At 36.6% G+C, this 27,692-nt stretch overlaps 1 protein-coding gene and 1 long non-coding RNA gene across 3 annotated transcripts in view; both read right to left on the bottom strand.

Annotated features, from left to right (window-relative positions):
- The window catches only part of FSTL5 (follistatin like 5), a 195,226-nt gene that overhangs the window by 40,002 nt on the left and 127,532 nt on the right, over positions 1 to 27,692 (bottom strand). For both annotated transcript variants that reach the window (XM_053460009.1, XM_053460017.1), the window contains exons 8-9: positions 7,532 to 7,652; positions 4,969 to 5,130 (exon numbers count right to left, since the gene is read on the bottom strand). In XM_053460009.1, coding sequence (XP_053315984.1) covers positions 4,969 to 5,130; positions 7,532 to 7,652 — 283 coding nt within the window. The remainder of the gene's footprint in view (positions 1 to 4,968; positions 5,131 to 7,531; positions 7,653 to 27,692) is intronic.
- On the bottom strand, positions 18,020 to 18,545 carry LOC128483809 (uncharacterized). The gene is made up of 2 exons (XR_008351106.1): positions 18,469 to 18,545; positions 18,020 to 18,380 (listed from the first exon to the last, which is right to left on the bottom strand). It is a non-coding gene; the product is annotated as an uncharacterized LOC128483809 (long non-coding RNA).

Here is a 27,692-nt window from a genome sequence, read left to right as displayed (position 1 = left end):
GATCTCCAGACACTCCTTATTTGCACTGTGCATCTGGCTCCACCACTTCAACAGCCTGTGGTTCAGGCTGCTACTGTTGCTGTTCCTCCTCTGGTTGTCGCATCTGAGCCTCCTACTACCAGAAGTATGACTGGGTCCGCCCCGCTTCCCCACCTCTTTGGGGGTGACCCAGGGTTTCTCAACAAGGTTGGGATTTACATGCAAATAGTACCCCAAGCCGTTTTCCAACTGACAGAAGCAAAGCGGGTTCATATTATCCTTATTGTCAGACAAGTCCATGGCATAGCCTAATTCACTTTGGGAAACACAGAAACAAGATTACCCTTAATTTGTTGCCTACTTCAAAAGGGTATTTGATGTCCCTGCTCACTCCACCTCTGCTGCCAAGCAGCTCATGTCAATCTGGCAGGGTAGGGGATCTGTCTATCACTATGCCAATGAATTCTGAACCAGGCTATTTAACAGCTCATTTAAAGGTTCATTCCCTCCTTGCCTTTTTGTTTTGTTCCAGCTACCAAGCGTGTTCCTGAGTATCCTGTGTATGTCCTGGCTCATTACCTGGCATCTGTACTCCTGACTCCGGCTCTTCTGATAACCCAATTTGGTTCCTGACTCTGGCTTGTTTAGATTATGTCATGCTGTTACCCGAAACAGTGGCTCTAATCAGTTTCATGACCCCATGTTATCACCTATCTCCTAGCCGCACACTTACTATGGCTACCTAGACCTATTGGTAAGCAGTTACAATTTAACAGACTGCAAATGAAGAGGGATAATCCAGCAGATAGAAAAAGATAAGAGTGAAATACACAATGTGTGTTTAATATATGTATTGTTTGATATGCATATACAATGAAATTGGTTTATTTAGTGTAAATAACTGAAAATCCATTGTAAATGGTCCATTCTGATTATTTTTCTAATTTATATGAATGTACTTATTATATATATATTAGATACTATGCATTTGCCTTTGTATGAATTGCAACTAACTAAATTAGCAGATTTTGTCCATACATATGAATCCCCAAAAACAAAGCCAGACCGCCATGAAACGGACAAAAATGAAGCAAAAATAAATACTGTATTTATAGTATGTATGTGTTTACATGTATTCATATAATGTATGTGTATGACTGTGGCTAGATTTTTACAAATTTGGAAATGCAAAAATGTACATTTTACTAAAAGCTGAGTTTCATTTCTTATACTCATTAATAATTTTAGGGGCATTAAAATGGGAGAATCTAGCAGCTGAACAAGAAATGAACTGGATACAATTAGCACTCTGCTTTTACAGCATTGTAATTACCTGCCAGTCACCGTTAAATCACTTGCAAGTTTAAAAGGTCCCTTAAGGTTGAGGCAAAGGAAGATAGAACTATACATATCACATAATAGGAAAGACTGTACATTATAAATTTAACAACTAACAGGCTGGATTCTATTGCCTGAAATATATGTACCACATTACTTTCATCTCCAGGTTACCCATAAAACATTTTGAGAGAAAAAAAACAGTGATTCATTTGATAGACTTGACAGAATATTGCTCTTAGACAAGACTTTAGTCATTCACACTCTTGTGACAATATATTAAATATCTGTATAACATATACTGTGTAGATAACATCATCTCTGAGTGTCTGCATATACTGAAATATTTAGTTAGGTTTGTTTTTCTCATATGAAGAAGAAAGACTGGACTCAAACTGATATGTTTCTATTTGAAGGGGAAAGGGTAAAATGCTTTTAGAGGGTATTATATGGTCTTTCCGTAAAAGAAAATATGTTTGTTTAGTGATAATTAAAAAGATTCCTGCCTTCAGATTTTTTTTAATTAAAGCATGTTCACATTGGACAAACTCTCAGACTCAGAGAAAAGATTAAAGATGAAAAGTAAGATACTGGAGTAAGAAACAATTGGAAAATATTTATGACATCACTCTGAAAATCTGAGCCTATTTCTACTACTCATCGCTTTTTATGTAAAATAAAACACTATTAGAAAAGTAGAAAATAAATAAAAAATTTCTTGCTTGTGGGCATTTTAGTTGTACTAGTGCCAGCCACAGAGATTGCTGACCCAAAGCCCTGGACCAATACCCTGGGCCACCACTACCAGTGGAGATCTGCCCACACGGCAGCTGTGCAAAATATAGCCACTAGGACTCTCAGTCATATAGATTGAACACTGGCCACTTGTCCACATGTCAGTTGTTAAATCAAGTTATTTCTGCAGCTGTTTGCTTGTTATATCAACTACATGATTATGCAATCATGGGATAACTGTCCTACAAATAAAATACTCACTTAAGTATCCAAACAGATGACAAAAGATTACAATGATATCTACAATCCACTGGCATAACTACAAGAGCCCCTTCTTCCTGTCTCCTTGTACCGATTCAAAATAGTTTGAACTGGTGCGGGGAGACAAGAAAGCATCGGGGTCACATGACGTCACATGACCCTGCGGTGAAACCAATGCTGCTCCGGGCAGAAAGCACATACACACACACACACTGGCCACTTTATTAAGTACACCTGTTCAACTGCTTGTTAACACAAATTGCTAATCAGCCAATCATATGGGAGAAACTCAATGCATTTTGGCATGAAGACGTGGTCAAGACAACTTGCTGAAGTTCAAACTGACCATGAGAATAAAAAAGAAAGGGGATTTAAGTGACTTTGAACATGACCTGGTTGTTGGTGCCAGACAAGCTGATCTACTGGGATTTTCGCGCACAACCATCTCTAGGGTTTAAAGAGAATGATCCGGAAAAAAAGAAAAAATCCAGTGAACGACAGTTGTGTGGACGAAAATGCCTTGTTGATGTCAGAGGTCAGAGGATAATGGGCAGACTGGATCGAGGTAACAGAAAGGCAACAGTAACTCAAATAACCACTCGTTACAACTTAGGTATGCAGAAAACTATCTCTGAACGCACAACACGTTGAACCTTGAAGCAGATGGGCTACAGCAGCAGAAGACCACACTGGGTGCCACTCCTGTCAGCTAAGAACAGGAAACTGAGGCTACAATTCGCACAGGCTCACCAAAATTGGACATTGCAAGACGGGAAGAATGTTGGCTGGTCTGATGAGTCTCGATTCTAGCTGCAAAATTTTGTGAGTGAGCATGCTTGTGTTCTTGTGTGTGTGTGAGCATGCTTGTGTTCTTGTGTGTGTGTGTGAGCATGAATGTGTACTTGTGTGTGCTTGAGCATGAATGTGTACGTCTGTGTGTGTGTGCATGGATGTGTACTTGTGTGTGTGTGAGCATGGATGTATACTTATACTACTTTGCCCTGTTTTTTTCTTTTTTTTTTATAGAGGTGGATTTTTTTTGCCTGCCTCTAGTTTTTATATTAAATGTAAATATATTGAAGACCTATCACATCCCTCACATACATTGCAGTTTGTTCTCTTATAGAAACATTAATAACATTAATACAGATACAAATCCAGTGCTCTAATTTAAAATATTAGAATGAAATTGAAAGTCCCACAAGAATATGAAGGTAATAAGGCTCACAAATGCATAGAAGGGATAGTGCGCTTATCAACAGTGTAACAAAGTATACTTAGAGCTGACAGAGAAGGCTTAATTTAAAGCTTTTCAGTAGATACATATCTCCAGCTGTATTAAAAGTGATGTCTGAGACCTATCAAGTCATTGAAATTCAATTCAGAAGGAGACTATACTGCCTATATGGTGTTAAAGAATTATAATGAAAGGGGGAAAAGCTCAGCTAATGGGTTGATTTTTATACGGAGGTGAGAAGGTAAAACATTTAGTAAAAGAATGTGAGAACATGTTATAGCATATGCATCAAATCTATACATCAATCTATAGATCCATGGTTGTCATTTAAGCAAGCTCTTTTTACAGAGAAAAACTTAAAATGAGTATAGGAAAATGTATAAATAAAACAAGCAATATTTATACTACTTAACAACAAACTTTAAAGTTTAAGAAAAACAACAACCTTGCTATATGCAAAAATATTCACTTGTATATATGAAAACATTCACTTCAGGAACCTATTGAAAAATGTGTTTAATTGTTTGTTTCTAGAACATTAATGAGAGTATATATTAAAAGGTCACAACTATAGTAGGACAGTTTGGTGGAGAAAGGTCTCTGGATCAATGAAAAGCAAAGTAGACAGAACCATAGCAAAATATTAATTTACACAATCTAATTTATCACCAGAGAACAATGGGGTCTAATAAGTTAAGTGGTCAGTCGAGTTAAAGGTTAACTCCATAGGCCAGACATGACTGATGTTGCATGCCCTTGCATGCTAACACTGGCATAAGCTTCCATATTTGTGTGCCAATTGTTTGCAAGGTGAATGGGAGTGAGTGGGAGGGTAAGGAAGGGAGTATGTATAAATGTATGCTAGAAAGAGAATGTGGATATAAGCATATGTGTGTTATCTTGAATGTGTAGGTGTGTGTGAGCATGGATGTGTAAGTGTTTGGTGGAGGGCAAAGATGGCAAAGGCAGGCTATTTTGGAGCAAAGTTGGCACATGCAGGCTGTTTGAGGAGAAAGATGGGACAGGCGGGCTCTTGAGGGGAACTGACAGGTAGTTTGGGGGCAAATATGCACAGAGATGCTGTTTGAAGTCTAAGATGGCACAGGCAGGCTGTTGGTTTGCAAAGATGACACAGACAAGCTGTTTTGGGGACAACATTTGCACTATGGGACATGTTGCTTGTGAAGTCAGAAGGGCTCTGCAATTTCCGCACCAGGGCCCTGTCATAAATTGTATGAATTAAGGAAAGTTATTGTTGAATATTATATGAATATGAAGGTAGCCATGCTAAGGGAAGGGGAAGTAAAGAATGGGTATATAGATGAGAACAAGACTGGACTGGACAAAAATATGTAATGAAAAACACTTTTTGTTTTTGTAGAGATGCTATTTAACCAACTTACAGTTTATTAGCTTACCTTGTACTGCTAGTTGTTTGGATATTTTTGGAGTTATATCAATTCCATTTTTAAGCCAGCTAAGTTGGGGCTGGGGAATTCCATCAGCATGACACCTAAGACTTGCAGTCACACCTGGTTCTCTGGCTTGGCTTTCAGGATACACCCGAATAACAGGCGGTACTGATTCAAGAAATAGAAATAAAACACTTTACAGATATGTACATTTCTCCAAACAATAACATTTAGAATCTATGCAATGCATACTTTCATTCTATCAAAATAAAGTTAAATGTATGCCACCAAATAAGCTTTTTATTCAAAGCCTTACTCTTTGACAATTGAAACATGAAAAATGACTAAGCTAATCAAACTGTGTTGCATATTAGACATGTGCAAATGGGCCAAAAATATGAATAGGTTATGCTGATAATTTATGCTGATCTAGAAGTGATATGTATTTATCTTTTTCTGACGGCAGCACAGAAGTGTGTGAGGGCAATCACAATGTGTTTTGGCACATTCTCTATGATCTATTGATAAAAGTAGTCTATATACTCACATAAAGGTAAATAGGTAGATATATACTTGTAGGTATAATATTTAGATTTCATTAGGTTTGTATGGTATTTTGCATTGTCTTTACAGTTCATGCTTTTTGTCAGTCTCAGCTTGGTATTACAGTAAAGAATATATTTAAAACGTATTTATTCTATTTATGCTATTGGGCATCCATCTTTGTTTACTAGACTTGTGCATTCGTAATTGGGTGAACATGAAAACAAAAACGAAGGGTGTGTTTTCGTTGTTCAGCCCGCATACCGAAGAAACAAACATGGTGGCAGCAAAACGTACACAAAGACGAAGACACACAACACAAAGAATCTTGCAGTTCTTCTTCATTTACTAATCTCCCTTCGACTCTTCCCCATCTAGCCTCCATTATCTACGCAGCACTCTATTGGTCACCAGCAGGGTGCTCGTCTGCTCGTCTGCACTTCATTGGTTGATGGTCCCTAGATTGACTAATGCATCCAGAGGCCCATATCCTCCAGCAGTAGTAGAAGAGGTTAATACAGTGAGAGAATGCAAAATGTTTAAAATAGGTAAAAGGTGTAATGATTTGTTTAAACCTTCAAAAGAACCACTACTTGTACCTGGCTCTTCACCAACCACTGCACATTTTCCCCAGTTATTGAGTCCCTGGGTACAATACCGCTGTATAGAAACCAAGATGAGGTACCGAAGAAGGTAAGAAAAATGTAAACTTACACAAGCCAAAATGCTCAGTGCTTGCAGAGTAGGCAAAGTTAAGCTCTATATTGGTACACCGGAAAAACAGTGCACATTGAATACGGAGTATTGAATGGGCAAACAACACTCTGGTGGACATATAAAAAGGCAAAGGACCTTAACCAAAGTAAGGTTTGAGATCTTTTAGTAGGTACAAGCCACTTTACTTTCAACTTAATTCTTAATTAATATACAATTTGTGTTGATATCTTCTCTCTATTTATGGTGAGCACTTTCTTCACTAGCCTTTTCAGTTGCCTCATGTTACATTTAATTTGTAGATACCAACAGCTCCACTAAAATGTATTTACTTCTTATTGGATAAGATTCTGTTTTTTCTATGCTGCATAAAAGTGCCATAAAATATTTTTAATTCTATTATGTATTTATTAAAATGAAAAAGTACACCATCCAAATTAAATGTTGTAGAGATTATGTTTTCAAATTTTACATTCAAAATCATTACCATTGTATATTTACTGTATCATCCAGCATAATATTAAAACATAATACATTTTAACATTTAAATAGTCTTTCTTTATTAGTGAAATACAATAAATCATTAATAAAATTAATTGATTACTCATTGCTAGATAATAGATATTAAACGTGCGCATATACATGGTCAATTACACAAACTACTACTTTTAACATTCCCACCAGAACATTTTGAGACCTTTTAGAATATTTTTTTTATCCTGATTACTTTTAATGTGTACAGCATGTTGGTGAAACAAAAACGTTTTCAGTAGAAAATGTAACTTGATAGCAAACAGTGTAATTACGATTATAGTTTCATAAACAATGTCAACAGTAGTACCGATACTGGACCAAGACTGGCCATTTGGCAAACCTTTGTTGCTGAACTCTAATTTAAAGTGCATGTGCATCATATAGTAGCCTTGGCTTTTCCCCCTAGTCCATCCCTTTATAGGTGTAGGACCAGCCCCAGTTACCCTTAGTGAGTAGGCAGTAGGGATCAGGGAGCAGGGGGAACCTGGGCACGGAGTGGTCATGAGCAAATACAACCCACCTTTCAGAAAACTAAAAAAATACATTAGTAGATTAGTGGCAGCAGCAGTTAATGGACTCCCTGACAAATGAGGGCCCTAAGGGGCCACTTAATCATCTTGTATAATATAAATAATATCTGTACTTCATCAACCTCAGTGTATTTATTTAAATAAGTTTACTCTATTGCACTTTATAACAGTTAAATTCACTAATCATGTTAAAAGGCAAAATGTATTAATTCTCATTATAATAATGTAATTAAAATATCTTTACTTACCGTTCACCTGGAGGATATGAGTTTGATAAACCCTATCATAGCCATCAGCATGACAGCTGTAATTTCCCATGTGTGTTGTGGTAGCCTTGGTAATATATAAGGATCCATCATCTCCAAAATCCTGAAGGAATTATTTGAGAGAAAAAAGGTTATGGTAATTATCTTAATACTATAACATTAATTATGTTCTTCTGCTTGACAGGCTAATTGCAATGCAAGAAACTCACTGCAATCAAAAAAAGATAAATACAGTTATCCTCGTTCATTTTCATATATATCTAGGCAATAAGGAAACTTTAAATAAATTGCTAGAAGGTTATGTACTGAATTACCATAGAAATATTCTCTTACACTTTTCTTACATTGCATGTTTTTTATTGAACTGTGAGAATGTTATATTTTTACTTTTCTGCAAGTAAACATTGTTTACATAATGCAAGGAAATCACACACAAAATGATATTTAGATGGATTATATACCGATATTTTTATATTTAGATAGGATCAGCAACATCAAACAAGAAGGCATCTTGCTTTCCAATCAGAATACATAAGGTATTGTTTAAGTTCTATATAGCTTGCCAGGTTTGGCTGATGTATTTGAGTTTATGTATGCTTGAGTATGCATCAGTCTCATGAAATATTTTAATGAATTGGTACCTCTTTTATAAATACTTATTTGTAAACTCAAAGGGTATTCTCTCTGTAAAAGATTTGAATTTCAATGTAAGCGAACTAATAACTATCCTCACACGATTTAGATGTATGTGATTTCTGTATGTTTTTAAAATGGAATAAAATGTAATAAATAAAAAAAAAGCAGTTCAAAAGATGGAGGACTGTTCCAGTTTTAGAACTCAGGTGCAATGCTAGGAAACTTACTCTCCTCACTATATGTGAATGTTTTAAAGCATTTTCTCATTGGTGATGGCGTGTGTGAGAGAGCTCTATGGAACGCACTATAGGTTCTACCTCTTTTTAAGATTTTCTGCAATAGATACATTTTCCGTAATTCAAAACATTTAATGTCAAGTGCAGGATTACAATATGTCTTCTTTTATAAGGACACCAGGATCATCATAAATCCCTCGTGACTCCCTAAGCCCCAGACCCTTACTACCTGCTCTGAACACTGGCAACAGCATCCACTAAAAACAGTCAAGAATACAGTATACATGATCTGCTTCACCATGTAGTCTTGTTTGTTTCAATGTGAAAAGATTTATAAGATGCACCTATGTACAAAATAATTTGAGGTAATCAAAAGGTAACCATATATCCAATCAATAAATTACTTAAACAATGGCACTGGGACAGTTAAATATCTAATTACACCTACCAAGGTATATTAGTTTTCTAACACCTGTTCTGTTCATCTACACAAAAGTTGTAATTACCCCAAACCTTATTGTGTAATCATTGTAAATGCCTCAGTTTCACTAAATGGAGAACCAATAAATAAAAGCCAACTAAAGTATTTTTATATCTCCATTAAAATGTAGATATGCTCGAAGCTTTTCTTTTTTTTAAAAACAATGGGCACAATGACTAATAATAAATCTATGTGTAAAATGATAAAGCCATTTATAACAACAAAAACATGTAGGGTTAGTTATTTAGAATTAATTCCTCATTTTTTGACATATTCAATGGTGATTATTTGTTATTCAGTGTGTATTTATGAAGTTATATCTCATGATCTTTTTGGTAGTTGTTGATGTGTCTTCTGGTTAATGTTAACCAACACAGAGCAGGCGAATCTTCCAGATAAATCATTGCCAATAACATTTTAAGCTCTTTTTGATGTTGAATGTTCAAAACTATAATTTAAGTCATTGCATTTTATGATAAAGTACTTCCATTTTATTAGGTAAACATTTGGACTCAACAAGAAAACTATATATTTGTTCTCTATTTTTTGGAATCAGATATTTCTGCTATTGTCTATGGGGGAATGGGTATTCAATTACTAGAGATACATTTATTACAGATTAGAGAATCCAACCTAAATAGAATATACTTTGTGTTTCCATTGGCATTGTACATAATATCATTGGCAAACTGTAAATAAAATCAAGGCCATGTTATATAACAACAGCGACTAGATTCTCTTTAAAATGCGATTACCTCATGTGAAGAAGTTGCAAAAAATGCAGGCAAGCATACTTAAGTACAAGTGTTGTATATAAAAGTGCCCTAACCTGTACAATAAAACTCATTTTGTCAGCTGCGGTGTGAGCACTCTACTGATTTATTGCTTTTCTCAGGAACACTCCAGTCAGGCAAAACACCTCCAGTTCTACCTCACAAAACTCCTCTCGTGTGAAGGTAATTTATGAACAGTAACAGAGATTTCTGGTCTAGCATTATTACATTGAATTATGCTGCTCTAAAAGTCTATTTAAAAATATACATATGCATGTTCCATGGTTTAACACGTGGGGAAAACGTTAATATATATCACCCTATAAAAATACTGCAATTAATGTAATGTATTTTTAAAAAACGTACTCTGCACTGAATCTGATAAGTGCGACTTAAAAGCAAACTGTGTTAATCCTTATTTACTGCTGCTGTATAGAGTTGCCAAAATTCGGAATGGAAAAAACATTAACACAGCATATTAGTAACCTATATGCCCTATACAACGCACCCACCCCTTACTGATTTGGCACAATGGAATCTATTCACTAAACTGTGAGTGGTTGTAAGTTGGCAAGAAATGTGATTTTGCTAAAAACCAATAGTGCATGCAAGTGTAAAAAAAAAAAACATGCAATTTTAATAATATGTTGCCTGTGATCTTAGTGACATTAGTTCCACCTCACAAATTTCACCGTGCAATTCCAGAGTACCCCCACAGCCTCTTGCTACATTAAAAGGAAAATAAGTAGACACATAAGAACAATATCACAGTGGGCTGGAGGATAATTAAATAAACCCCACCATGTCCTGCAAATGGGATAACTACACACATGCAGAAGTTAATTATACACATTGAAGTTGCACTTAATTCTGTCACGCTCTCTCACATTCTCTCACACTCTTTCACGCTCTTATTTACACTCTCATTGGATAAAATGTAGTAGAGGCTGTCCCAGTGGCCTTGCCTCCTTGCAGAAGGCCATAATAATGCAGATAGATTTACAAAGTAATAGAGGTGCAGAAATGTTCCAGATAGAGCATAATAATAATAATAATTGTCCCAAACAATGACAGAGAAGAGTGGACAATAGACAGATCAGAGAAATGCAGGGCAGGCCATACATGAGGAGACAGGCCTGAAGTTGGGGTATTATCATTAATAGTGCTACAATTTCATCACTGTCATCCAGAATACCATACCACTATCTGTATTGTCTGACTGACAGGGTTCTGCAGGCACACCTGACACTATCCTAAATTGAATAGGCACCATTGCAGATGCTGTCAGGTAAAACTACAGAAAGGGGTTTGCTGGAATTATGGTGGACTTCCACAGAATGCAGCTACAACAGTCACTGAATCAAAAGTACAAGGTATCTGTCAAAAATAGCTGAAATGATAGCTGTTTACATGCAGGATAACTGTTCAGCATGCAAAAACAAAGATTAAACTTTTTTGGGCACGTTATGGAGAATAATACGGAAAGTATATGGATTGGTAGATAAATCAACAAATTCTTAAAAATGTGTGTTACCACATCGCCTTAACAAGAAACTCTGGATTTTTTGTCAAATGCAACTTTTTGTCCAGCTCTAGAGGTGATTGTAGATTTTTATTTACAATTTTACAATATACATTCAGTCAGGCATGGCCATCTGGAGCACTAAACAAGTGCTTGGTGGGCATGTGGCTGGTAGGGCCACATGCTTCCCAATGGAGCAACAGATCAGGTTCTCTGTGTCAGTATAACAATGCAAGTATACAAATGGTGTATGTGTAGACAACAACTTGAAATGAGGGAGGCATTGTCATTCGTCAGCCACTGTCTCAAAGTGCCAGGGCTTCTTAGTCAATAAAAACTCAACCCAAATAAGAACTAAGTCCAGAGCAGATGCATACTAAACATAATATTTGGGACAAGCACAGTCCCCCTGTCTTTCCATGCTTATTCATTCAGCTAACATTATAAGACGTGGAGAAGGAAACAAGTGCTGAAATAGAGAAGAACAGATAGTTTCTTCCACCATGAATTTTTGGATTATTTACAAAGTATTAAAATACTGCAACAATTTTGAAAGGGCAAACTATAGCTACTTGTAATTAGAGCTAATACACATTTAGACACGCTGGAACAAAAGGTGAAGAGGGTCCTACTTGGACAAGCTTGTATTCCAGGTAGAATGATCTTTGAGAAAGTTGTGTGGTTATTAAAAGAAATAAAAAGAAAAGGTATGCAAATAGAGGCATACAATAAAGGACAATGTAATTCATAGATTTTCATGCTTTATAATGAGACAACATATAAGACTGAACAAGGTATTTTGTGTTAGCTTTTAATACTAAGTTGTCTCATGAGATAAATTAAATTAGTAAGTTGGTGAACTATGGTGATATCAAACTGAATGTTCTCATTAAGAATACATCAGCAAGCAGTCAATTAGCCTCTCCCCATCCTTTGGGATCAGCATTGTTTCATTTTTATTATGCAAAGAAAGACTTCAACTTCAATGTCATTTAAAGAGCTTAAAAATATAAAGATATGAAGTATCTAACACCCTATATGTAGTAATTCTGCCCATGACATACAATTATCTCCATGATATGCATCACATCAGTAATAGAAAAAAACACCATTACCATTATGTCAGTAAGGAAAAGGGGGGATACTCTCCAAAATAAATAACTACATTGATGGACTGCTACTATGGCCTGCATTGGTGACCTGTTAATAGACATTGCATTTTGAAATGATAATATAAAGGAAATTAAGTGATTACACTATTGACATGAAAGACTGTACTACACCATTCTCACTTACAGCTTTAGATGTTCTTTGCTACCAATCTAGGTGGTAACAATCTAGCTTTCCCGAGAGTAGGTCTCCTTTTTTGTTTGTGTCTTTTAAAGTTTCATGGTTTTATTTATTGTACCCCATAAAAACGCATGGTTCCTATAGTTATTGTACGTTCATAGTGCACATAATACAGAATATAGCAAAGACAGGCAGGGGAAGACTTGCTAGATGTCCAAGTGTCCAAGTATTATTGTGTCCCAAATACTAGATAGTAGATAAATACAGTATGAAGATTTTACATATTACTGTAGATTAACAATGCATGTTCAAGTGTTGCGTTTGTTGACTCCTTGTTAACACGCATTATGTAATTATACATAAAGGTGATCTTTTACAACTCTGTAATGAGATAATACACCGATCAGCCATTACATTATGACCACTGACAGGTTATCATGAAGCTTGTTATCATGGCACCTGTCAGTTGGTAGGATATATTAGGCAGCAGGGGAACATTCCATCCTCAAAGTTGATGTGTTAGAAGCAGCTAAAATGGGCAGCCGTAAGGATCTGAGCGACTTTGACAAGGGCCAAATTGTGATGGCTAGACAACTGGGTTATAGCAAACTGCAGCTCTTGTGGGGCGTTCCCGGTCTGCAGTGGCCAGTATCAAAAGTGGTCCAAGGAAGGAAAAGCTTTGATGCATGTGGAGCGAAGACTGGCCCCTGTGGTAAAATCCAACAGACGAGCTACTGCTCAAAAAGCTAATGCTGGTTCTGATAGAAAGGTGTCAGAGCACACAGTGCTGAGTAGCTGCAGACCAGTCAGAGTGCCCATGCTGACCCCTGCCCACTGACAAAAGCGCCTACAATGGGCACGTGAGCATAAGAACTGGACCACGGAGCAAAGGAAGAAGGTGGCCTGGTCTGATGAATCATATTTTCTTTTATATCACGTGGATGGCTGGGTGCATGTGCGGCGCTTACGCAGAGAACTCGTGGCACCAGGATGCATGCATGTTGGCCTCTCCTCCCAACTTACAGGATTTAAAGGATTTGCTGCTACCATCTACCACAGATACCACAGCACACCTTCAGAGGTCTAGTGTAGTCCATGCATTGATGGGTCAGTGCTGTTTTCGCAGCAAAAGGGGGACCTAAACAATATTAGGCAGGTGGTCACAATGTTACGGCTGATAGGTGTATAGCTGCATATTTGAATCAACAATCAATAGGCAGTAGTGATATTACACAACATTTTCTTCACTCAATTAACATCATACAAGAATTGTTAAAATAGTAGTTATTTCCATATTCCAGGACATTGATGAATTCAGCTGCTCCCTATTGTTTACTTTCTTTCTTGGAATTACCTCACGTGAAAGTAAATGCCATTATGGAGACACAGTGACCACATTAGATGGATTATGCAGATATTTAACTTAACAGTGCAGAGGAGAACTGCACTGAAATGTACACTACTTGGAGACAAGGGGTTCTATTCACATACCTTGGAGATGTACCGATTTTCTCCTTTAGCGTATGTGGTGTAACCTCATTGGTGTCACAGTGTTTATTTAATTCTGGAAAATGAGATATGGGACCACAATTGTGGTTACTCTATAAATAAATACATTTTGTATACTGTGGTGCATGACTGATACTATCCAAACAAAGGTATATTGTACATAGAAATGTTGTGAAACTGAAATGTGTGACTGAATAGTGAAGAAACTAAATCATCTTTTAGACAACTAAATGTTTCTTTTTCCTGGGAAATAGCAGACCCTCCTGAAACATATACTTTCATCAATTCTCTGTTGTATATAGTGTCAAAGCATCTGTGTCCGTTCAACAGTGATATAACAAATTACCTCCCAAGACAATGTTGCTGTGACTTGTCTGGCAAGTGATTTAGATTCACAGTCATTGGCATGTGGGAGCAGAGTGCATTTTTCACAGCATTATATATTCTAGGGAATCTTTAAAGACGAAAATGTTGATGTATTTTCTACACATATCTATATCTAAGAAATGAAGTTATAGATGTTTAAAACTGTCAGCACTTGACAGATTAATTTAATACCGAACTGTAAGGAAATGCTTCCTAGATAACATCAGCTCACCAATATTTATAATATTACTGAATCTGTTATTCTGCAATACATAAATAAAGTCAAATGCAACTAGTAAATTCAAATTTCTATCACTGCAGTATAATTAGGGTACTTTTATACAGTTCATTTTAATCTCTCTTGTTTAGTATAGCTTTGGTATGTTGTAACAATGTGAGGATGGCTATACTATATTTGTGATAGATCCTTCCATTTTTTTCCTGGACTGGAAGAGGCCATGGAAAAAAAATATATATAACTTTAAAATGGATGCGTTTTCGTTGTTCGGCCCAAATACCGAACAAAAGAACATGGCGGCGGCAAAACCTATATGAAGACCAAGGCGCACAACACAAAGAATCTTGGTGTTTGTCTTCGTTAACTAATCTCCCTGGTCCCTTCCCCATCTAGCCTACCTTATCCAATAGTTAAAGGTTCAATGAAGTGCGAGCGACTCTATTGGTCCTCTGGAGGCCCCTGCCGGCGACCCATAAAGTCGTTCTTATTGCCCTTTAACTCCTGGCATCGAGCCTACAGATTTCCGTTAACCCGTGTGATGCTGCGTAGATAACGGGAGCAGAAATCAGTAGGCCGTCAGAGGTTAAAGACCTTTAACTCTTGGAGCGGGGAGGCAGGCCAAGTTCCCCGTCAGGAGTTAAAGGGCAATGCAAGCTACTCTGTTTGTCGCCTTCATGGGCCTTCTCTGGCATCAACCAAACACAGGAACGAATACCAACACATGGACGAACAGTTGGCTGGAGCCCAAGTCTACTTTTGAGTCACAAAGATAATTTGCTAATCCTATATACATTAAGTAGCATGTAAATCTTATTAATAAAAACAATGCCCCCTAGAATGTCAGTAGCCAAAAGTACATGTAAAACATGATACTTACCTTAAATTGTCTTTCCTGGCATTTGATTAAGCAGCACAAAACACTCACTATTTGCTCTATTCTTTAATACAATCTGATATTGTGAACACGCTATGATAATGTTCAGTACACTACTGAAAACAATAAAGCCACATATTTCTAGATTTTATTTTGATATGATCATGCTCTTACAGAAGACATAACAGCTAAAATCAGTCAGATGTTTTCATCTATATTAAGATAACCTGATTTTAACAACCTAATCCAGGAACACATTTTAAAATTAATATTTTTTAATATGATTCCCATAAGTTATAGGTAAAGGAGGACAAAGTATACACTGCATCTGGTGAAATAAAGTGGAATGGAAAATAAATGTATAAATAATAAAAAGAAGTATAATCAGAAGTACATTTGTTTTCTTAAAAATAGAAATTTAAGGGTAGTATTGCATTACTTAGCTGGTGCGAATTTTATAATGCCTTTGATTCTGGTAAATGCCTTTTTGTTTGATGAAAAAAAATTTCCTTTGTATATATATATATATATTTATATATATATATATATATATATATATATATATATATATATATAAAGACGCATTTAATAATCAGTTTCTTTCGACATACACATATATTTTAAGTATACAAAGAGTAATCATGTAAACAAGAATACTAATTACAAAATCGGGATCACCAGGCAGAAGGAAGAGACAAAAGAATTATAAAACTTCAGATCTCTGAAGAATATTAAAAGTTAATAGAAAGAGAAATGTTAAATGAGAGGTCACAGTTTGAGGATGTAAGGTAATAGACTATGGGGAACATTCACATAAATCCTCCTCCATGTGAAGGATTGTGGATTGAGCATTCTCCTAGCAGAGGTTTATACATTAAGGGAAATCAAAGTTGATGGATGCAGACCTTTTATAGCAAAGCAAAACTGTGAATCATTTAACAGTTCCAATTCCAAGGAGCAATACAGACAGCTTGGATAAGGATACTGGAAATACAGGATTTACAGCATTGAGCAACTCTTAGTCTCAGAGAGAAGGTGTCAGGGACTCCCCTTTGGGAACGCCCCAAATCTCATTTCTGAATAAAAAAAGGCCTCCAAATGCTGTTTGAACTGAATGGTCAAAAAAACTAATTAATTAGCCAAAAACAAATACAGGAAAAACAAACTAAAATTGTGTCCAAATCGATTTTGCACAAGTCTAATATATATATATAGATAAATGATTCCTGCCTAAAGGCAGTGATCAATGCATGAAGCAGGCAGCCTACCAGCGTTAGATTAGCTTTCTTTTTAGAAATGGGCTGATAACTGTGGATTGATGATTGTGAAGAGAGTAATATGGTGACTGGGATGGCCATGGTAGGATTTGATGTATGTTTTGTATCAATTTCCTGCTGGAAGATCCAACCACGGTCCATTTTAAGTTTCCTGGCAGAGGCAGTCAGGTGATTTGATATTTGATAGAGTCCATGATGTCATGTATCCTAACAAAATGTCCAGGTCCTCTGGAAGGAAAAAACAGCCCTAAACCATTAAAGAGCCACCACCATATTTAACTGTGGGCATGAGGTAATTTTCCATATGGCTACCTGTCTATGTGCACCAAACTCACCTCTGGTGTTTATTTCAAAAAAGCTCTATTCTGGTTTCATCCGACCATACAACCCAATCCTATTTGAAGTTCTAGTAGTGTCTGGAAGGGTTTAAAAAAAACAAACTCAACTTCAGTTTGCCAAACAACTTGGGGTGATTTAGGTGATGTCAGATTGTATTTTTAGAAGCTTTTTGACCCCAAGACGTATGTTAACTTCTGCAATTCTCTAGCTGTGATCCTTGGATATTTTTTGTCCACTTGAACCATTCTCTTCACAGTGTGTTGAGACAATATAGACACGTCTATATGTCTATATATATATATATATATATATATATATATATATATATATATATATATATATATATATATATATATATATATATATATGATTCATAGACATGAATTCATACACATGATTAGACTGGAACTTCTGAAATATTGTCCAGATGGTGGAGGTGGGCATTTATATATATACCTGTTTGTGTAAATTTTTACCTGCTTGTGTACATTCTTTTGAAAAAAGATGAAAGGGTTAAAAATAAAGACACATTGTCACAGCATTGTTTGCTCATATTTACCAAGGATGTCTATATATATATATATATATATATATATATATATATATATATATATATATATATATATATATATGTGTGTAACAAATAACTTACTTCTTGTTACATTTTTGAACAGTCCACAGATATATAATAATCCAGAAAAGAAGAAATATAATAATATAACCACATATTCTTGACAGGAGCTTGAAATATTATGCAGGAAGTGTTGTGTCATGGGATTCAGGAATCCTCCATGTGACCTTATTCGTGATCTAACATAAACATGACACCAACTATCAGCTCTTCCAACCTGGCTTTTTATTGTGCTTTTTATTTTATTCTGCTGTGTATTCCTCTAAGACCAATGGATCCAGACCATTCTTACTCTCTCTTTTTGTCTCTGTCATTTATGTTTGTTTTTATTCTCAAGTCTCACTTGGGTAATGTTACCTATTCTTTCTCAGCTTGTTGCCTTTTCAGTATCTAATCTTGAGTTGTTCCCCATGAGATATTTCATTTTTACAGTGTGTAAGTAAACATTTTTTTCTACAACCCAAGGTTAGGTACTGTATAGGATTTCTCAAGTCTTTGTTATGAGAGAATCCCAAAACAATAATATTCCTTGCACAATGCCACTCTTCTGTTGTCCATATAATGGTTTAAATATATGTTTCATAATACAGATTTTGCAGCAAGTACCCCTACGGCCAGAAATGTGCATCGCCGTAGCATACCACAAATATCATAGAGCCCTTAACAAAGGCCAGCATGGTTAAAACGATTAACAAAAAGCCTACTACTTAAACCTAGACTATGAATACTATATTATTAGATTAAAACATTGCTTTATAGATGGATGACTGTATAAAAGATCAATTATAATAAAAACTCAATTATATAGCAATGCAGGTACTTCAGGTCATGAATTCATGACCCGAATGCTTTGTTTTGAAAGGTACAGCAAATGACTAATACCGAAACTTTGTAATTTTTCAAAATAAACAAAATAAAAATACTCTACTATATTAAATTCCTGGTTCATAAAACACATTTCAAAAAACTTTTATATGGTATGCGCTAATACAGTAGGGTTCAACTGCCCCCTAATTATTACTCCCCTACTATATTTTGTAACTTTAATCCTGAAATGCATTTTTATATATTCTAACATCCATGTAAAATATATCAACAATGAAAACTTGTTTTGACATAAGCTGGTTATGGGTAACTGGTAACACAATACAACAAAAGCTGTAGAGTTAGATATTTACCACCCTTGGTTTTCGAAAATAGAAAGGCAACTTGTGATTGTTTCTTCCAAGAATACATAGTAACAGTTTTTTTGCTTTTATTAAATGTCATAAAGTTGTACTTAATGTAAAGAAGACTTGCTTTAATGAGAGGGTGGATATTTGAAACAGCCTGCCAGCAGAAGAACCTTGAGGTCCATAGGACCCCTGAGATTTGTACTTTTATTTAATGTAATAAAGTCTTACTGAGTATAGTATAGTATAGTAGGTTGAAAAAAGACTTCAGTCCATCAAGTTCAGCCTTTCACACATACATAGTTCTAAAGTTGATCCAAAAGAAGGCAAAAAAAAACCTTGGGGCAATTATGATTAACGTACTGGAAATCAGATTACTCCCTGGATTAATTTGCTAATACCACTGTCCTTTTAACAGTTGTAGACCTTTATGTTATGCTTAACCACAAACGCATCCAGACCTTTCTTAAAAATATCCACAGAGTTAGATAATAAAACATCCTTAGGCAGAGAGTTTTATTTTTATTGTTCTTTCCTATGCTGAAATCTCCTTTCATCTAGTCTCAAATGATGACCCTGTGTCTTTTGTAGAGACCTCTTGGTGAATAGATCACTAGAGAGCTGTTTATACTGACCTTGTATGTATTTGTTTCAAGTGAAAACAAGTTAATCTAGTCTTTCTTCATAACTAAAATTCTCCATTCCTATAATTAACTTTGTAGCCCACCTCTGCACTTCCTCCAGCTCTATGACATCCTTCTTAAAAACTGGCACACAAAATTGCACTGCATATTCAAGGTGAGGCCTTGAATATGCAGTGCATATAGAGGTAAAATTATATTTTCATCTCATGATTTAATACTCCTCTTTACGCATGCCAATATCTTACTGGCTTTATCAACCGCTGACTGGCACTGCACGTTGATGCTATGTCTACAATTATACCTAAGTCCTTCTCATTTTCTGCTTTTCCCAATGCAATGCCCTTTAGAGTGTTAATTGGATGCTTATTTTTGGTGCCAAAGTGCATTACCTTACACTTATCTATATTGAATCTCATCTGCCACTTAATTGTCCAGTCCCCTAGTTTTTCCAAATTATTCTGAGGAGAAGCTACCTGGTCAGACTTTATAACCTTACCTAATTTTGTCATCACCAAACACAAACAAGTGACTTCCAATATCTATTTTAAGATCATTAATAAATGTGTTAAAGAGAACTGGACCCAAGACAGAACCCTGAGGCACCCCACTTACCACAGTTGTCCATCTCGAGAATTTACCATTAACAACAACTCTTTGCACCCTGTCACTAAGCCAGTTTCTAATCCAAACACAGACATTTTCTCCAAGACCTATTTCCCCTAGCTTACACAATAACCACTGATGTCGAACAGTGTCAAATGCTTTTGCAAAATCTAAATAGACAACATCTACAGCAACACCCTGATTTATACGCTTACTCATAACATCATAGAACGCAATAAAACCGTGCTGACTTCTACTGATGATATCATTGTCCACAATATATTCCTGTATGCCATCTCTTAATAAACTCTCAAACAATTTTCCCACCACAGATGTTAAGCTTACAGGTCTGTAGTTCCCAGGCTCAGATTTGGATCATTTTTAAAATACTTAATGTATGGAAGATTTACTTTACTGTGGAGGCGGTGGATACAGCCTCCCAGCAGAAGTAACTTGAGGTCCACAGAATCTCCAAGATCTTTATTTTTCTTTTCCTCATCTTTGCACCTCTATAACATAAGATTGCTTTGGTTGAGACTTTTGAAAGATATTCAAAGTTTAATTTATATTTTTCAATATAGGTATCTATAGCCTTTTCCCCCCTTTGCAGTAGGTAACCTTTTGCACCCTGTCCTTGATTGTTTCATGTGGAGTTTGCATTTACCAGTACTTAACAAGCAGCGCCTTTTTGATTTATTGGGCTCTGAATGAAATTTCAACGGTTTCGAAATTCATTTTTGTTAGATTTTTCAGTGATTGTCCTCATTTTTGGAAATTGTATGAATGCACAAGTAAAAAGTTCCTTCACATGTCACATGTGACACCTCCAGCACTTTTCCCACTTGGCACCACAATTGCTCTTTATAAATAATCAAACATAAGACAATGAATACATTCTATATTAACTGAAACGGCATCTCTTAAACAAAACATGTTTTGAAAAGCGCTGCTGGTGAGAACAATTATTTTTTTCTATGAAGTGTATTCATTTTGCAGCATATTTTTCACAATTTACACACTCACAAAACCATTGTATTTATCTTTTTTCAATAACAACAAATGGCAACCTTTAAGATGTAGAGTATGTTTAACTATGCCCTATATTGACGACCAGCCACTTTTTTCATTTAAAACAAGGCAATATTACCCACAGCCTGCATTTTGATCAATATCTGCAGTTTTCTTCTACAGCTTGGAGATGATTGTATCCATCAAACACAATTTTGACAAAATATGTTTCCATCCAGGGTCTCTGCCCTCCAGGTTCAGACTATAAAAATGACTTTCATTTATACCTAAAACAAGATCCTTTTCTCTTTTTAATATACATTTATATTTTTTTAAGTTTGAGATACAATCCTGAATAATATAAGTTTTTCACATACTATAACTTTTTTTTGAGACATGTATTTTTATGTGTGTTATAATTTGTTCTCATGGTATGAGAACTCTCAAATCCATAAGAAAATATTTTTTGCATATTTTACTTGTATAAAGAAATGTTTTGCATTTATATTTGAAACCAAAAAACAATACGAAATTAATATTGTTAATAAAATCTATCCTCATATCTACCTGTGCAGATGTAGTAAACTGTTTATAGACATGCCCTAAAATAAACACTCTTTGGAAAGATATGTATACTCACACATGATAACACATATGGTGCTGACTTCAGCAAAGAAAATCATTGTACAATACTGTATTAAATCTAATCTAGTACTCACTGCTAATAAGAAAAGTAGGCACACTACCAAAGGCATTTCTATTATGGACACAAAACATTTTGTTTCCCTTTGCATCACATACCTTTAGATCTATAATAAAAGTGATTTTAAGATGTATATAGAATGGAGCCGCTTCCAGAGAGTATTACAGTGTGACAGAAGTGTGGCTGGAGAGCACCACCACTGGCGAAGAGATGGGTGTTTGAGCATTGAATACATTAAACTATATCATATATATTAGAATAGACTGCACTTCACCAATGGATACACACATCTAGAGCACATGGCAGGGCACAGGTCAGGCACTTGCAAACAGACACAACCAGCCACAAGACTGACCCCCTCATATCAGAAAAAATAAGAACTGATTCCCCAGAGTAAGGAAGGGCATTGAGGCACAGGGGTAGGGAAAAGGGCAGACAAGGCGAGGCACAGCCACAAGACCAACCCCCAAATATCAGAAAAAATAGGAATTGATCCCCAGAGTAAGGAAGGCAAAAGATGAGCAGCAGTAGTAGTAGGGCACTGGTCCTGGGCAGGCAGGCACTGGCAGATGATAGACACATGAAGCCCCTTGGAGCAGGACTGAATATCCCCAATTGTATATATTTTATAATCCCTGGTTTTGTAACCAATATTTATTTATCAATGATAAACGATGTGATAGAAAATAAAGACATATCACTTGTCCAGAAATTAGAGGTTTTGCTGGTAGCGTAAATGAAACAGGTTTTACATTTTAAACAACTGACAGAAAGTCGCACTGTGCGCAAGCCCAGGAGAATGCATAGTCTTGTCATCTATATTTATTTATCAATGATGATAAAGAATAACATATGATAAGATAAGACAGATAAAACACAAAATATTTTGTGCTATCTACAAATTAGAGAGTTGGCTGGTAGCAGCTGTCTTAATCACACTTTTGTATCTTGACCAAAAACTAGAGATTTTGCCTAAAATAAATGTGGAAGAAAATGTATGCTGCAATCCCTGTATATAATGTGGTATATACATTATATACAGTATCTCACAAAAGTGAGTACACCCTCACATTTTTGTAAATATTTTATTATATCTTTTCATGTGACAACACTGAAGACCTGACACTCTGCTACAATGTAAAGTAGTGAGTGTACAGCCTGTATAACCGTGTAAATTTGCTGTCGCCTCAAAAAAAAGTCAACACACAGCCATTAATGTCTAAACCTTGGCAACAAAAGTGAGTACACCCCTAAGTGGAAATGTCCAAATTGGGCCCAATTATCCATTTCCCCTCCCCCGGTGTCATGTGACTCATGTTACAAGGTCTCATGTGTGAATGGGGAGCAGGTATGTTAAATTTGGTGTTAACGCTCTAACACTCTCTCATACTGGTCACTGGAGGTTCAACATGACACCTCATGGCAAAGAACTCTCTTAGGATCTGATGGCCTAGGCTGTAAGAATATTGCCAAGACCCTCAAACTGAGCTGCAGCACGGTGGGCAAGACCATACAGCGGTTTCACAGGACAGGTTCCACTCAGATTAGGCCTCGCCATGGTCGACCAAAGAAGCTGAATGTACATGCTTAGCATCATCTGTCTCCCCCCCATTTAACACTCCACCCCACCCCACACACTTACCCGTGCTTCCAATTTCCTGCTGTATACCGGGGCAGCGGGTTGACGTCCACTCGATCCGCGTACCGGTACCGGTTCGGGGAACTCTGATCTCTGACAGTCGGGGACGGTCTGCGTGATGGACGCAGACAACCCCCGCTGCTAGCCACACCTCCTTCCGGGTGCAGCGTAAGTTGTCTACGCGGATCGCGTGGACGTCAACCCGCTGCCCCGGTATACAGCAGGAAATTGGAAGCACCGGTAAGTGTGTGTGGGGTGGGGGGGAGTGTTAAATGGGGGGGGAGACAGAAGGATCCAGGTCCTCTGCAGCGGTGCGGGGGATCTGGATCTTAGTCTCATAGTCAGACCTCTATTTGAGGTTTGATTATAAGACGACCCCGATTAGAAGACGAGGGGTATTTTTCAGAGCATTTGCTCTGGAAAAAACCTTGTCTTATAATCGAGCAAATACGGTAATAAAATATTTACAAATATGTGAGGGGTGTACTCACTTTTGTGAGATACTGTAGATACACTACAGTGGTACAATACAACTTCTCCAATCCAGACAACAACAGTAAATTATCTGCACTAAAATAAACTATTACCGCATTTGCTCGATTATAAGATGACCCCCCAAAATTTGAATAATCATTTAGAAAAAAAGCCTGAATATAAGACTACCCAATAGAAAAAATAATTTTTACTAGTAAATATTAATTCCCATGTTAACGATTTTTTCATATTTAATAAAAATCATGATTGAGGAAAATGCATTTCTTGTTTTTATTTCCTTTTATTTGCCAACCTACCCCCCAGTTATGCACATCTGATCCCGGGCTTGCTACTCTGTCCCCAAGATTTGCCTTATACCCCCCCTATATGCCACTCTTTCCCCAAATATGCCTTATACCCCCTATATGCCACTCTGCCTCCCTGATATGCCACTCTGCCCCCCAGATATGCCTTATACCCCCCTATTTGCCACTCTGCCCCCTGATATGCCTCTCTGCCCCCCCCCAGACTTACCAATGCATCCCCATTGTGCTTCAGACTCCCTGGTGTCTAGGGGGGGCAGCTGATGGACCTCTGCGCGATAGGCTTCTATCACTGGAAGGCCATGTCAAGCCAGCTCTCCGTCATAAAAGCCCCGGAAGAAGTACCAGAAAGCAACAGTGGTTGTCTGCGCGCATCATGCAGGTGTCCACCGGCTGCCAGAGAGGAAGATCCACGTCCCCTGCATTGCTGCAGGGGATCTGGGACTTAGTCTTATAGTCAGACCTCTATTTTTTGCTCTGAACTTGTCTCATATTAGAGCAAATACATTGTTACTTTATTAATCAACTTGCAGTATTGTATATTAGCAATGACCATCAATCTCAGCCTCTGCTAAGCTGTCATTGTCTCACACTCCCACTCTCATCAGTTTGTAACTGCTGCTACTGACAAGTTAAAAGGGCATCAGTACACTTATATATATCTAAAGCTTGTCCCTTCCCCTTGTAAATGCTTATTGGCCAAAGGGAAAAAAGTAAGGACAAACTCCCACTGGTTGTTGGACCCATTAATCAAAGCCATTACCATCAATGAGACCATCTCTTCTTTTTTTGTCTACACCTACCGCTGCTATGAGTCATTGATATGTACCCTCCTATACACAGTTCCTTCCCACTTTATCTCATCAAGGAGTGCCAAAACAGCTTGTAATGGCACCAGCTACACATGGCGACAAATGAACGAATTCTAATTAAGTTTCAGCACTTTTGCAATTCATTTTTGGCAGTTTAGTCAGGGATCACCCATGTTATCAGAGATTTGTATAAAAACAAGTTCATCCAAATACACAAGTCTACTGGTACCAATGTTAATACCATTGTTAATACTGTAATTTCTTAGTTCTTGTAAAATAATTATGAAAAATGTTTACAAAAGAAAAAACAGGTGTGACGAGTTGCTGAATGTGATAAGGGAAGGCTTTCAGATTAAACATTTCATTTAAAGAAACACAAATATGTATATATTTTTGCTTTATCATTATATATTAATTTCATATGTATCTATTCCAATACTAATCATTCCAGTAATTAGTAATTAAATTGTTTAAAATATGTGCTTCTGGGTTGTTGATGTGAAGTTTTACAAATTCCTTCCACACATGTTCTTATTTTAATGTGATTAGGTAAGCACTTTTTTTTTCACAGGATAGATTAAAATTTCTCATCTGTGATTAGCAAATTGAATATATTAATCAATGATTAAGAATAATGTATGTGAATATGTAAGGTTTCCGTGGATCTTCATAACATTTTTCAGGTAATATCGTCAAATTCTCTGAAAATACAGCTCCATCATTGTAGATGTTAATTTGAAATGTTGTGCTAAAATGTGTAAGACACAGGAGGAGTATGCTGACTTTAAGAAAGAAAAAAATCCCACATTTTACAAACATATAATCTTTAAAGTGGTTTTGTAGTGGTTTGTCTCAAAGGGTTTACCAAAGGAATTGGATACCATATCCTACTAAATCCAAGTAATGGGCGGATCACTGAAGAGACATTTCTGACATTTACGTTTATAATTATTTAGTCCTTCGGGGAGCCATTTTGACCAGCTGTAATTTCCCTCTGTCTTTTGTGAGATGGGAGTAATTAAAACATACAATCAGAGCTTTAGGGATGTGCAGTATTAAGTATTTTTTTTTTATTCTACTTCAATTAACAGCACTGTGCAAAAGTTTTAGGCAGGCGTGAAAAAATGCTGTAAAGTAAGAATGCTTTTAAAAACAGACATGTTAATAGTTTATTTTTTTATCATTTAACAAAATGCAAATTGAGTGAAAAGAAGAAAAATCTAAATCAAATATTAGTTACTTATCTCACTTGCAGGACAAATTGTGCTTTTTTAGGTGAAGATAGTTCTTAATGACTTTTGTTGTATGGTCAGGTTCGTTGTCATGCTGCAGAATCAGATGCCTCCCTGGTAAAATTGCATGATGGATAAGTAAGTACAGGGAGTACCATGGAGCAGAGTGGGGCAATTGTTCCAGGTGGCACTTTTGAAGGGGCGGCACTTTTTTTTTTTTTTAAAGCGGAAGAGAGAGGGGACGCCAAGTGGTTTTCGCTTACCAAGTTGTCAGTACCCACTCGGCGCCCCTCTCTCTCCTCTGCGAGCCCTCTAGCTCAGTCTTGGTGCTGGCTTGTAATGCTGAGAGGCGGAAGATGACGTAATTTCCGGCGCTCATCATTACAAGCTGGCACCGAGACCGAGCAGGGAGACTCGCGCAGGACTGCTGAAAGGTAAGTACAAAGGGGGTGGGGGGGTAGATAATAGATAGGGGGGAGAGTAAGGGAAGATATAGGGAGGGAGAGGAAGGGTAGATAATAGGGAGGGAGGGAGAGGAAGGGTAGATAATGGGGAGGCGGCAGAGGAAGGGTAGATAATGGGGGAGGCATTTTAAACTCCGCCCCAGGCGGCATTATGTCTTGGGCCGGCCCTGAGTAAGTAAGTGTACTTCTCAGCATTGAGGAAACCATTAATTATGTCCAAAGCCAAAGCAATGACCAACAAACTTTGTTTGTTTCCTTGGGGGTCCCTCCTCATTTTTGGATTCACACGTCTAGTTAATGATTGTGTTTCAACCTACATATTAAATAAATGATCATTAGCACTTGTATAATTGTTTAATCATACACCTACCTATATGCCAGAAAAGTCAATACTGTTTCAAAGGCAAATTTTGATTTTATATATATTTTTCTTCTGTTTGTATTTTAATGACTAAAATAAACTATGTTTTTATGTTGGAAAGCATTCTTATTTTACAGCATTTTTCACACCTGCCAAAAAAATAACGGCATAAATAGGGAGGCCAATTAACCATGTATTTCATCAAGCTTCCCCTAGTTTGAACTCACATATTCAACTTGCAAGTCATGTGTAGTGTCAGTCTACTAAAAATGCAAAGTTGGTTGTAGCAAACATGCAAGCTGGACATTTCATCCAAATTGTCATATGTCGGTTTACTTAAGAGTCACATTTTCCATGTTTGATGTACCCACACAAATTATACACAGGAAAAATAGGTTTTTTTATGTGAAGCCATAGAAACATGCACAAATAACAATTGTGAGAGCTAGTATTAAAAATGTATTACTAAAATAAAAGGAAATGCAATTTTGAAATTTTTGTTGTTTCTAGAGGGCCACATCGTTTATTTGACAAAG

Source organism: Spea bombifrons, chromosome 1 (genome assembly GCF_027358695.1).
Source record: "Spea bombifrons isolate aSpeBom1 chromosome 1, aSpeBom1.2.pri, whole genome shotgun sequence".
Lineage (NCBI taxonomy): Eukaryota > Metazoa > Chordata > Amphibia > Anura > Pelobatidae > Spea > Spea bombifrons.
This window is presented reverse-complemented; position numbering and strand designations above follow the sequence as displayed.